This window comes from Micromesistius poutassou (genome assembly GCF_964030765.1).
Source record: "Micromesistius poutassou genome assembly, contig: SCAFFOLD_6125, whole genome shotgun sequence".
NCBI lineage: Eukaryota > Metazoa > Chordata > Actinopteri > Gadiformes > Gadidae > Micromesistius > Micromesistius poutassou.
Window position 1 is genome coordinate 363 of NW_028179028.1, and position 11,522 is coordinate 11,884.

The 11,522-nt window shown below is 53.9% G+C and overlaps 2 protein-coding genes across 2 annotated transcripts; one reads left to right on the forward strand and one right to left on the reverse strand.

Annotated features, from left to right (window-relative positions):
• Positions 1 to 414: 414 nt before the first annotated feature.
• tsc2 (TSC complex subunit 2) lies at positions 415 to 6,684 on the reverse strand (the record flags this gene model as incomplete). The annotated part of the gene is made up of 9 exons (XM_084490017.1): positions 6,623 to 6,684; positions 2,954 to 3,118; positions 2,765 to 2,851; positions 2,568 to 2,678; positions 1,936 to 2,083; positions 1,587 to 1,704; positions 1,440 to 1,488; positions 1,217 to 1,342; positions 415 to 506 (listed from the first exon to the last, which is right to left on the reverse strand). Coding segments are annotated over exons 2-9 (866 nt in total), but the record flags the coding sequence as incomplete, so codon positions are not given.
• Positions 6,685 to 6,805: 121 nt separating this feature from the next.
• On the forward strand, positions 6,806 to 10,419 carry nthl1 (nth-like DNA glycosylase 1; the record flags this gene model as incomplete). The annotated part of the gene is made up of 6 exons (XM_084490018.1): positions 6,806 to 7,203; positions 7,417 to 7,766; positions 7,963 to 8,133; positions 8,936 to 9,095; positions 9,353 to 9,458; positions 10,262 to 10,419. Coding segments are annotated over exons 1-6 (1,114 nt in total), but the record flags the coding sequence as incomplete, so codon positions are not given.
• Between the last annotated feature and the right edge of the window lie 1,103 nt (positions 10,420 to 11,522).

Consider the following 11,522-nt stretch of genomic DNA (forward strand, 5'->3'; position numbering starts at 1 on the left):
ATAACCTTCTGATATTCTTCAAGTGAAAATCTTGCCTTTCTCACAACATGTGCTCCTTCTGCATGTGCTCAATTGAGGTCTGATTAGCATGCCTAGTCATTTCCCATAACACACACCACGTGATCAATTTGGCCACATGTGATTGGCTGAACGATATACACTTCAGGAAGTGTGTATGGGGTGCAGTACCACCTGGGGGGCGCTCACGAGTGTGACAATTATACACACAGAACTCAACTCTGCTACCTTGTGGGCCGAGTGAACAAAGAGTGGGGGCCGTGTCAGGGCAGCCTCCAGAGCTCATTACAAATGAAAAAACGGTGCGGGGCCCAGGATTTTGGGCCCCACTACAGCTGAGGGCCCCATCCCGTTGGTGTGCTACCCATGACTGTGAGGACACACACACACACACACACACACACGTACACGTACCTTTCCTCCATGATACGACACATGGTGTAAATGGCACTGTGGCCCAGGTGAGTCCCCAGCACCTTCCTCATCAGCTGAGGAAGAGGAGGAGGACAGGTGAGAGGAGGAGGACAGGTGAGAGGAGGAGGACAGGTGAGAGGAGGAGGACAGGTGAGAGGAGGACAGGTTAGAGGAGGAGGACAGGTGAGGAGTGGTTAGGCGTACTCTTCATTCTGAGGCTTTTGTCAGGAGCCACTTACAGGTCATTAAAGATTCAGCCATCTTACTCAAGGATTCCTACTGACATGCTGAAGACAGTGAGCCCTACCCCTAGAGTGGAACCCCTAGAGTGGAACCCCTACAGGGCTGTGACTCAGGACTCCTCCTCTCTCCTAACCTTCCAGCAGGTCTCACAGAACTCAGTCTCTCCACCCCTCTCCTCCTGTCTCCTTTCTTCTCTCTACCCCTCTTCTCCCCTCTCCCCCTCTCTCCCCTCTCCTCCTCTCTCCCCCCCTCTCCTCCTCTCTCTCCACCCCTCTCCTCCTCTCTCTCCCCTCTCCTCCTCTCTCCACCCCTCTCCTCCTCTCTCCTCTCTCCTCCTCTCTCTCCCCTCTCTCCTCCACCCCTCTCCTCCCTCCTCTCCTCCTCTCTCCTCTCTCTCCTCTCTCTCCCCTCTCCTCCTCCTCTCTCCCCTCTCCACCCCTCTCCTCCTCCTCCTCTCTCCCCTCTCCTCCTCCTCTCTCCCCTCTCCTCCTCCTCTCTCCCCCCCTCTCCCCTCTCCTCCCCTCTCCTCCTCTCTCCTCACCTTCCAGCAGGTCTCACAGAACTCCTTGACGTTGACCGTGCGGCAGAGTGTGATGATGAAGACCGTGAGGGAGTCCGAGGGGAGGCAGTTGTAGCACACTACCGCGTCCAGCACCTGCAGCGCCACCTGGAGGCCGACGCAGGAACAACAGCATGAACACACATTACGAATGCTTCATAATCCATTCCTCATGACATGGTGACGGTCGGTCTCTGACTCCTACCTCGATATCCGTGGAGGAGGTGGTTCTATTGCACAGCAGACAGATCTTTCTGCAAAGACAGATACTCAGATCAGGTTGAGTGGATAGAAATACGCTTGTGTGTTTGACGACTTACTGGACCATGATGGAGACGTTCTGATGACTTACTGCACCATGATGGAGACGTTCTGGTCCAGGTAGCAGCTGTTGAACTTCACCAGGTTGACCAACACGTTGAGGAAGTCTGAAGTCAGACCGTTGTCCATCCAGAGGAGGACGAAGCGGGCTGGCAGAGGAGAGAACAACAGTTACAAGAGACCAGCTCTGCTCTCTCCCTTTAGCTCTATGAAAGGGAGCTATTAAACCTTTCCCTCAATTACGAAAATACTCTTCAGTGATGCTTGAACGAACTCATTTGACCCGTTGCTGAGGCCGCCCTCCAGCTCAGACCAGTAGCAGAACCAGTCTGATGTTCCTGACCAGTAGCAGAACCACTCTGATGTTTCTGAAATCCTACCGATGTCCTCCTCCAGGTACGTGATGTCTTTCCCGTTCTCCGTCAAGGCCTTGAACACCTCCAGACGGTCGGCCAGCTCCTCGTTGGGCGGCTGGTAGTCTCTGATCACCTTAAAGTAGTAGGCTCTGAGAGGCCCCAGCCTCTCACCCTGCACACACACAGGATGTCACACTGTCATATCGTCCTCAGGTTAGGGTCAAGGTCAGGCTACAGGGTCAGGGTCAGGGTCAGGCTACAGGGTCAGGGTCAAGGTCAGGCTACAGGGTTAGGGTTAGGGTTAGGCTACAGGGTTAGGTTCAGGGTCAGGGCCAGGGTCAGGGTCAGGGTCAGGGGTTAGGCTACAGGGTCAGGGGTTAGGCTACAGGGTCAGGGTTAGGGTCGGGGTCAGGGTCAGGGTTAGGGTCAGGGTCAGGGTTAGGGTCAGGGGTTAGGCTACAGGGTCAGGGTCAGGGGTTAGGCTACATGGTCAGGGGTTAGGGTCAGGGTTAGGGTCAGGGTCAGGGTCAGGGGTTAGGCTACAGGGTTAGGGTCAGGGGTTAGGGTCAGGGTCAGGGGTTAGGGTTAGGGTCAGGGTCAGGGTCAGGGTCAGGGGTCAGGGTCAGGGTCAGGGGTCAGGGTCAGGGTCAACGTGCCTGTCCCTGGATGATGGCTCTGAGCAGCAGCAGTACGGCGTGGCGCGCCTCGGGCGGCTGCTCAGGGGTCAGCATGTCCTCGACGGCCTTCCAGACCGCCTCCACCGCATACTGGGGGGGGGGGGCACACAGAGAGGTGTGAGGGAACAGGCCCGGCTGGACGCCAGCGTCATACCGTAACCACCACAGTCACACACCTCCTCAAACTTCTTGGATTTGGCCAGATCGCACACGTGGTGGATGACTTTGATGCGGTTCCCAATCCCACATTCTGGGTGCAGCTCCTGTGAAACAGGAACAGGCGGGTGAAGACCTCTGTAGCCATCAGCAGAGGGGGGGGGGCGTGGTTAACATGAGGCCAACGCCAGGATCACCCTGTCACTCACCTTCAGGATGTCGTTGTTTATGATGAACTCAGACGGTTTGGTGTCTGTCTGTTTCGTGGGGGGCCGCGGTGGGCCGATGCCAAAGATCCCCTTCACCTTGTCCCGGAGGCTCTCCTTGCTCGGCTGCTTGTTCATGGCGACCGCCGCCTGCAGTCCAGTGGTTATCTATCGACCAATCAGAACTCGTCTGGTCAGTCACATGTCAAACCTTCACTTCCTGTGGAACAACCTTAAAGCGTGTGTTACACTACAGGGACGCGGACTCCAACAGTCCTGCATGGTACCACAGGACCAGTCAGAACCAGTTAGAACCAGTTAGAACCAGTTAGAACCAGTTAGAACCAGTTAGACTGCCGAACCGTGAGAGCAAGAAACCGTCTGAGAACCAGAGGAACATTGAGGAGAACCAGAGGAACACTAACCTGAGGAACACTAACCTGAGGAACACTAACCTGAGGAACACTAACCTGAAGAACACTAACCTGAGGAGAACACTAACCTGAAGAACTAACCTGAAGAACACTAACCTGGAGAACACTAACCTGAAGAACTAACCTGAAGAACACTAACCTGGAGAACACTAACCTGGAGAACACTAACCTGAAGAACACTAACCTGGAGAACACTAACCTGGAGAACACTAACCTGGAGAACACTAACCTGGAGAACACTAACCTGGAGAACACTAACCTGGAGAACACTAACCTGGAGAACACTAACCTGGAGAACACTAACCTGAAGAACACTAACCTGGAGAACACTAACCTGAAGAACACTAACCTGGAGAACACTAACCTGGAGAACACTAACCTGGAGAACACTAACCTGGAGAACACTAACCTGGAGAACACTAACCTGGAGAACACTAACCTGGAGAACACTAACCTGAAGAACACTAACCTGGAGAACACTAACCTGGAGAACACTAACCTGGAGAACACTAACCTGGAGAACACTAACCTGAAGAACACTAACCAGAGGAGAACACTAACCTGGAGAACACTAACCTGGAGAACACTAACCAGAGGAACACTAACCTGGAGAACACTAACCAGAGGAGAACACTAACCAGAGGAGAACACTAACCTGGAGAACACTAACCTGGAGAACACTAACCTGGAGAACACTAACCTGGAGAACACTAACCTGGAGAACACTAACCTGAAGAACACTAACCAGAGGAGAACACTAACCTGGAGAACACTAACCTGGAGAACACTAACCTGGAGAACACTAACCTGGAGAACACTAACCTGGAGAACACTAACCTGGAGAACACTAACCTGGAGAACACTAACCTGAAGAACACTAACCTGGAGAACACTAACCTGGAGAACACTAACCTGGAGAACACTAACCTGGAGAACACTAACCTGAAGAACACTAACCAGAGGAGAACACTAACCTGGAGAACACTAACCTGGAGAACACTAACCTGGAGAACACTAACCTGGAGAACACTAACCTGGAGAACACTAACCTGGAGAACACTAACCTGGAGAACACTAACCTGAAGAACACTAACCTGAAGAACACTAACCAGAGGAGAACACTAACCTGGAGAACACTAACCTGGAGAACACTAACCTGGAGAACACTAACCTGGAGAACACTAACCTGGAGAACACTAACCTGGAGAACACTAACCTGGAGAACACTAACCTGGAGAACACTAACCTGAAGAACACTAACCTGGAGAACACTAACCTGGAGAACACTAACCTGGAGAACACTAACCTGGAGAACACTAACCTGAAGAACACTAACCAGAGGAGAACACTAACCTGGAGAACACTAACCTGGAGAACACTAACCTGGAGAACACTAACCTGGAGAACACTAACCTGGAGAACACTAACCTGGAGAACACTAACCTGGAGAACACTAACCTGAAGAACACTAACCTGAAGAACACTAACCAGAGGAGAACACTAACCTGGAGAACACTAACCTGGAGAACACTAACCTGGAGAACACTAACCTGGAGAACACTAACCAGAGGAGAACACTAACCTGGAGAACACTAACCTGGAGAACACTAACCTGAAGAACACTAACCTGAAGAACACTAACCTGGAGAACACTAACCTGGAGAACACTAACCAGAGGAACACTAACCAGAGGAACACTAACCAGAGGAGAACACTAACCAGAGGAGAACACTAACCTGGAGAACACTAACCTGGAGAACACTAACCTGGAGAACACTAACCTGGAGAACACTAACCTGGAGAACACTAACCTGGAGAACACTAACCTGGAGAACACTAACCTGGAGAACACTAACCAGAGGAGAACACTAACCAGAGGAGAACACTAACCTGGAGAACACTAACCTGGAGAACACTAACCTGGAGAACACTAACCTGGAGAACACTAACCTGAGGAACACTAACCTGAGGAACACTAACCTGGAGAACACTAACCTGGAGAACACTAACCTGGAGAACACTAACCTGGAGAACACTAACCTGGAGAACACTAACCAGAGGAGAACACTAACCTGGAGAACACTAACCTGGAGAACACTAACCTGGAGAACACTAACCTGGAGAACACTAACCAGAGGAGAACACTAACCTGGAGAACACTAACCTGGAGAACACTAACCTGGAGAACACTAACCTGAGGAACACTAACCTGAAGAACACTAACCTGAAGAACACTAACCTGGAGAACACTAACCTGAAGAACACTAACCTGGAGAACACTAACCTGGAGAACACTAACCTGAAGAACACTAACCTGGAGAACACTAACCAGAGGAGAACACTAACCTGGAGAACACTAACCTGAAGAACACTAACCTGGAGAACACTAACCTGGAGAACACTAACCTGGAGAACACTAACCTGGAGAACACTAACCTGGAGAACACTAACCTGGAGAACACTAACCTGAAGAACACTAACCTGGAGAACACTAACCTGGAGAACACTAACCTGGAGAACACTAACCTGGAGAACACTAACCTGGAGAACACTAACCTGGAGAACACTAACCTGGAGAACACTAACCTGGAGAACACTAACCTGAAGAACACTAACCTGGAGAACACTAACCTGGAGAACACTAACCTGGAGAACACTAACCTGGAGAACACTAACCTGGAGAACACTAACCTGGAGAACACTAACCAGAGGAGAACACTAACCTGGAGAACACTAACCTGAAGAACACTAACCTGGAGAACACTAACCAGAGGAGAACACTAACCAGAGGAGAACACTAACCTGGAGAACACTAACCTGGAGAACACTAACCAGAGGAACACTAACCTGGAGAACACTAACCTGAAGAACACTAACCTGGAGAACACTAACCAGAGGAGAACACTAACCTGGAGAACACTAACCAGAGGAACACTAACCTGGAGAACACTAACCTGGAGAACACTAACCTGGAGAACACTAACTCAACCTGTTCGGATGACAGCTATTAGCATTAGCATTAGCACTAGCAGTAGCATGAACTTCTCCGTTAGCACCACTAGCCTCCTGCTAGCAGTCAGAGCTCATCTCTCCAGCAGCGTTCAGTGTCCACCTGGAACATGTGTTGACATGCGCGTTAGACCAGAGCTCCGAGCTGCCTAATAGTTTCCTGCGGTATAAAGTATAGTGTTATTATAGTAGATAGTCTAGTATTGTAGTAGTATTTGGTATTATTTACCTCTCTTGTCCTCCGCTCCAACCGGATGCGCACCGACGGCCACTTCCGACAACAACACCTCGTCGCGGTGCTTTCCGGGAAGTGTAGTTCTAACCAAGAAGAACTACGACTCTCTTAACTCCGGGTTGCACCATACATTTGGATTTGATGTCGGGGACGCGTCGATGTCTGTGAAGCATCTTCTCTTTCTACGTTCAGCTAAATAACGGCGGGCGGGCTTATGGATGGGCTTCACGACAGGAGCAGCATGGTGGGTTAGGACATGAGGACTGAGGACTGAGGACTGAGGAGCGAGGAGCGAGGCGGGAGGACGGTGTCCTCCTGTGTGTCCCAGACTGAAGACCGTCACCCCTGGTCCTAAAGAGTGGGATAGAGTGTAAGCAGAGAGTCAACTCCTGCGCGGTGCTTCAACATGACGTCTCCGTACTTCACCCACCACGGGGCTCTTCTGACTCGGAGTGTCACACACAGAACTCGACTGTCTGCTCTGGGGTCCAAACTAAAACACAAACTTCTGGACCCAGGTCCTCCTGTCGCACTGAAGGTGAAGGAGGAGGAGGAGGAGACGAGCCTCTGCGAAGGTAACTCCTCCTTTAATAAGCGTCGCGTCGTGTTTGTTTAAGACGTAGAAGATGACCTGCGTTCTTCTCACCCATCACGCAGTCCGTTCATAACCTCATTACAGACTGATTATGTGTGTTGTTCTATTCTAGTCTAGTCTGTGACACACACTCAGCGGTGCCTGACTAGTACAATGTCCCCGAGTCTGATTCTGTCACCATCACCTCATACAGCTGACGGCCCCGCCCCCCCGCCCCCGGCCTCCACCCGCAGACGGAGACCGGTAAAGGTGGAGTACGAGGAGAGCCCCCCCCCAGGGGTAAAGGTGGAGCGCCAGGAGAGCAGCCCCCCAGGGGTGAAGGTGGAGCACCAGCAGAGCCCCGCCCCAGGGGTGAAGGTGGAGCGCCAGGAGAGCCCCCCCCCAGGGGTGAAGGTGGAGAACCAGCAGAGCCCCCCAGGTCGCTGGGAGCCCCCTGATTGGAGGATCCAGCTGGCCCACATCCGTGAGATGAGGAGGAGCCGAGACGCGCCCGTAGATCACATGGGGGCGGGGAAATGCTTCGATCCAGGGGCCCCCGCCCCGGTAAGACCCCCCCGCCCCCCCCCCACACACACACACACGCACACACACACGCACGCACGCACGCACGACCACACTGTTTTATCATCTCACGGCCAGAAATAAACCATCTTGTCCTCTTAGCGTGGATTGTTCTGTGTGTGTCTGTGTGCATGTGTGTGTGCGTGTGTGTGTGTGTGTGTGCGTGCGCCCGCCCCAGGTGAGGCGTTTCCAGGTGCTGGTGTCCCTCATGCTGTCCAGTCAGACCCGGGACGAGGTGACGGCGGCGGCCATGCAGCGGCTGCGGGCCCACGGCTGCACGGCGGAGGACATCGTGAACACAGACGAGGAGACGCTGGGCAGACTCATCCACCCGGTGGGCTTCTGGAAGGTACCGGCAGGCTGCAGCTACAGCGGGGCAGGGCCTCCAGTGGACGCTTCACCCAGAGAGACTCACAGTCAGTCCATCAGTCAGAAGAGAGAGAAACAACAATACAACAATAAAACAACAATCTATAGAACCAAGAGCCAGCACTAACCATCACTAGGTTAACCCGTTCCCCGTATACACTAACCATCACTAGGTTAACCCATTCCCCGTATACACTAACCATCACTAGGTTAACCCGTTCCCCGTATACACTAACCATCACTAGGTTAACCCGTTCCCCGTATACACTAACCATCACTAGGTTAACCCATTCCCCGTATACACTAACCATCACTAGGTTAACCCGTTCCCCGTATACACTAACCATCACTAGGTTAACCCATTCCCCGTACACAACGCAGATAGCTAGGATAAGACGCTACACCATGCTAAGTGCTGTTGTTAAGGTCCAGGACGTGAACATAAGTGTGTTAGAGGGGTGGGAGTCTAACATGTTAGGGGCTCACATTATTCAAAGATCAAATAGTATTTCACATGTGTGGGGGTGGTTTCTTTGTCATTGAGAGCAAAGCTCTATTCTGTACTCGTTTCATCTCTCTTCCTGTCCCCTCCTGACCTCTGACCTCTGACCTCCCGACCTCTGACCTCCTGACCACTGACCCCTCCTGACCTCTGACCCCTGACCTCCCGACCCCTCCTGACCTCTGACCTCCTGACCTCTGACCCCTCCTGACCTCTGACCCCTCCTGACCTCTGACCTCCTGACCCCTCCTGACCTCCTGACCCCCTGACCCCTGACCAGACCAAGGCGGGGTACCTGAGGAGGACGTCCCTGGTGCTGCAGCAGCAGTTCTCGGGGGACATCCCCGACAGCGTGGAGGGGCTGGTGGCGCTGCCGGGCGTGGGGCCCAAGATGGCCCACCTGGCCATGAGCATCGCCTGGGGCCGCGTGACGGGCATAGGTACCTCCAGAGGCCACACCCCCTCCCAGAGGCCACACCCCCTCCCACGCACACACCTGTCGTAAATCACTGTGGGCTGAACTGCCCTGAATGTCAACGAGTCACTGTGTCATTAATGATGAGTTAAACTCGTTACAGCGGGGTTAACTCACAGCTTGGGGCTTGGGGACCGACTCTTGAGTTAAGCTGGTGAAGTGTATGTGAACTGTGTGCGTGTGTGTGTGTGTGTGTGTGTGTGTGCGTGTGCGTGTGCGTAGGTGTGGACACCCACGTCCACCGTATCGCCAACCGGCTGGGCTGGGTGCGGACCCCCACCCGGACGCCGGAGGGGACGCGCGTCGCCCTGGAGGCCTGGTTACCTAGGTGACCGCACAGCGCTTTAGTAATTAACCTGAACCTTTGATTTGTTGTCGTCTTACGTTAACTGTTGTTGTTGTTGTTGTTGTTGTTCTGCAGCCTGATGTTCCAAACGTTCTGACGTTAAGTTATCAGAAACAACTGGTTGGTCCTCAACTGATTTAATAAGAATTCATTTATTGCTTTATTATGGCTTTGATACAACTGGTCTGAGCTCACTGGTCTGAGATCACTGGTCTGAGCTCACTGGTCTGAGATCACTGGTAACTGTAACCAGTGAGACACTGGTCTAACTGGTAAGTGTAACCAGTGGGACACCGGTCTAACTGGTAAGTGTAACCAGTGAGACACCGGTCTAACTGGTAAGTGTAACCAGTGGGACACTGGTCTAACTGGTATCGTCCCACAGGGAGCTGTGGGGGGAGATCAACTGGTCTAACTGGTAAGTGTAACCAGTGAGACACCGGTCTAACTGGTATCGTCCCACAGGGAGCTGTGGGGGGAGATCAACTGGTCTAACTGGTAAGTGTAACCAGTGGGACACTGGTCTAACTGGTATCGTCCCACAGGGAGCTGTGGGGGGAGATCAACTGGTCTAACTGGTAAGTGTAACCAGTGGGACACTGGTCTAACTGGTATCGTCCCACAGGGAGCTGTGGGGGGAGATCAACTGGTCTAACTGGTAAGTGTAACCAGTGGGACACTGGTCTAACTGGTATCGTCCCACAGGGAGCTGTGGGGGGAGATCAACTGGTCTAACTGGTAAGTGTAACCAGTGGGACACTGGTCTAACTGGTGTCGTCCCACAGGGAGCTGTGGGGGGAGATCAACTGGCTGCTGGTGGGCTTCGGGCAGCAGAAGTGTCGCCCGCTGCGCCCGCTCTGCTCCGAGTGTCTGAACCAGAGCTGCTGCCCCTCCGCCCACCAGAGCCCCCCCCCCCAAGAGGACCACCCCCACCACGACCACCGCCCCCCCCCAAGAGGACCACCCCCACCAAGACCACCACCCCCCCCAAGAGGACCACCCCCACCAAGACCGCCCCCCCCCCTAAGAGGACCACCCCCACCAAGACCGCCCCCCCCCCTAAGAGGACCACACCCACCAAGACCACCGCCCCCCCCAAGAGGACCGCCCCCACCAAGACCACCGCCCCCCCCAAGAGGACCGCCCCCACCAAGACCGCCCCCCCCCCCTAAGAGGACCACCCCCACCAAGACCGCCCCCCCCCCTAAGAGGACCACACCCACCAAGACCACCGCCCCCCCCAAGAGGACCGCCCCCACCAAGACCACCGCCCCCCCCCAAGAGGACCGCCCCCCCCAAGACCACCACCCCCCCTAAGAGGACCACCCCCACCAAGACCACCGCCCCCCCCAAGAGGACCGCCCCCCCCAAGACTGCCCCCCCCCAAGACCGCCCCCCCCCCTAAGAGGACCACACCCACCAAGACCGCCCCCCCCCCTAAGAGGACCACACCAACCAAGAGACCCCAGGCTGGCCCCCCCCCCCACCACCAAGAGACCCCAGGCTGGCCCCCCCCCACTAAGAGGCCCCAGGCTGGGCCCCCCCCCCCCCACTAAGAGACCCCAGGCTGGCCCCCCCCCCCCCCCACCAAGAGGCCCCAGGCTGCCCCCCCCCCCACTAAGAGGCCCCAGGCTGGGCCAACCCCTTCCAGGGCCTCTCCTGACCCGCCTCCCCCCTCCCCCTCCATGGTGAAGATGGAGGCTGAAGAGGAAGAGGAGGCAGAGAGGAACCTGAGCCCACCGCCTTCCCCCCCCCCCCCGTCCCCCGTCCCCCGTCCCCCCGGCAGACAGAGAGGGACGCTGCTCTGATATGAGCTCACACTCTAGATCTATATAGATCTATATCTATATAGATATCTATATAGATGTATCTATATAGATATACTGTATAGATATAGATATATGCTGAATGCACTGAACTCTTTACCTCAGCTTCTGATTACTGGGCTTAGACTCATCACTGTTATTTGATGATAAAATTCTGTTTTCTATTTTGTGTACTTTAATCATCACACTATTTAGATATATCTATATAGATATATCTATA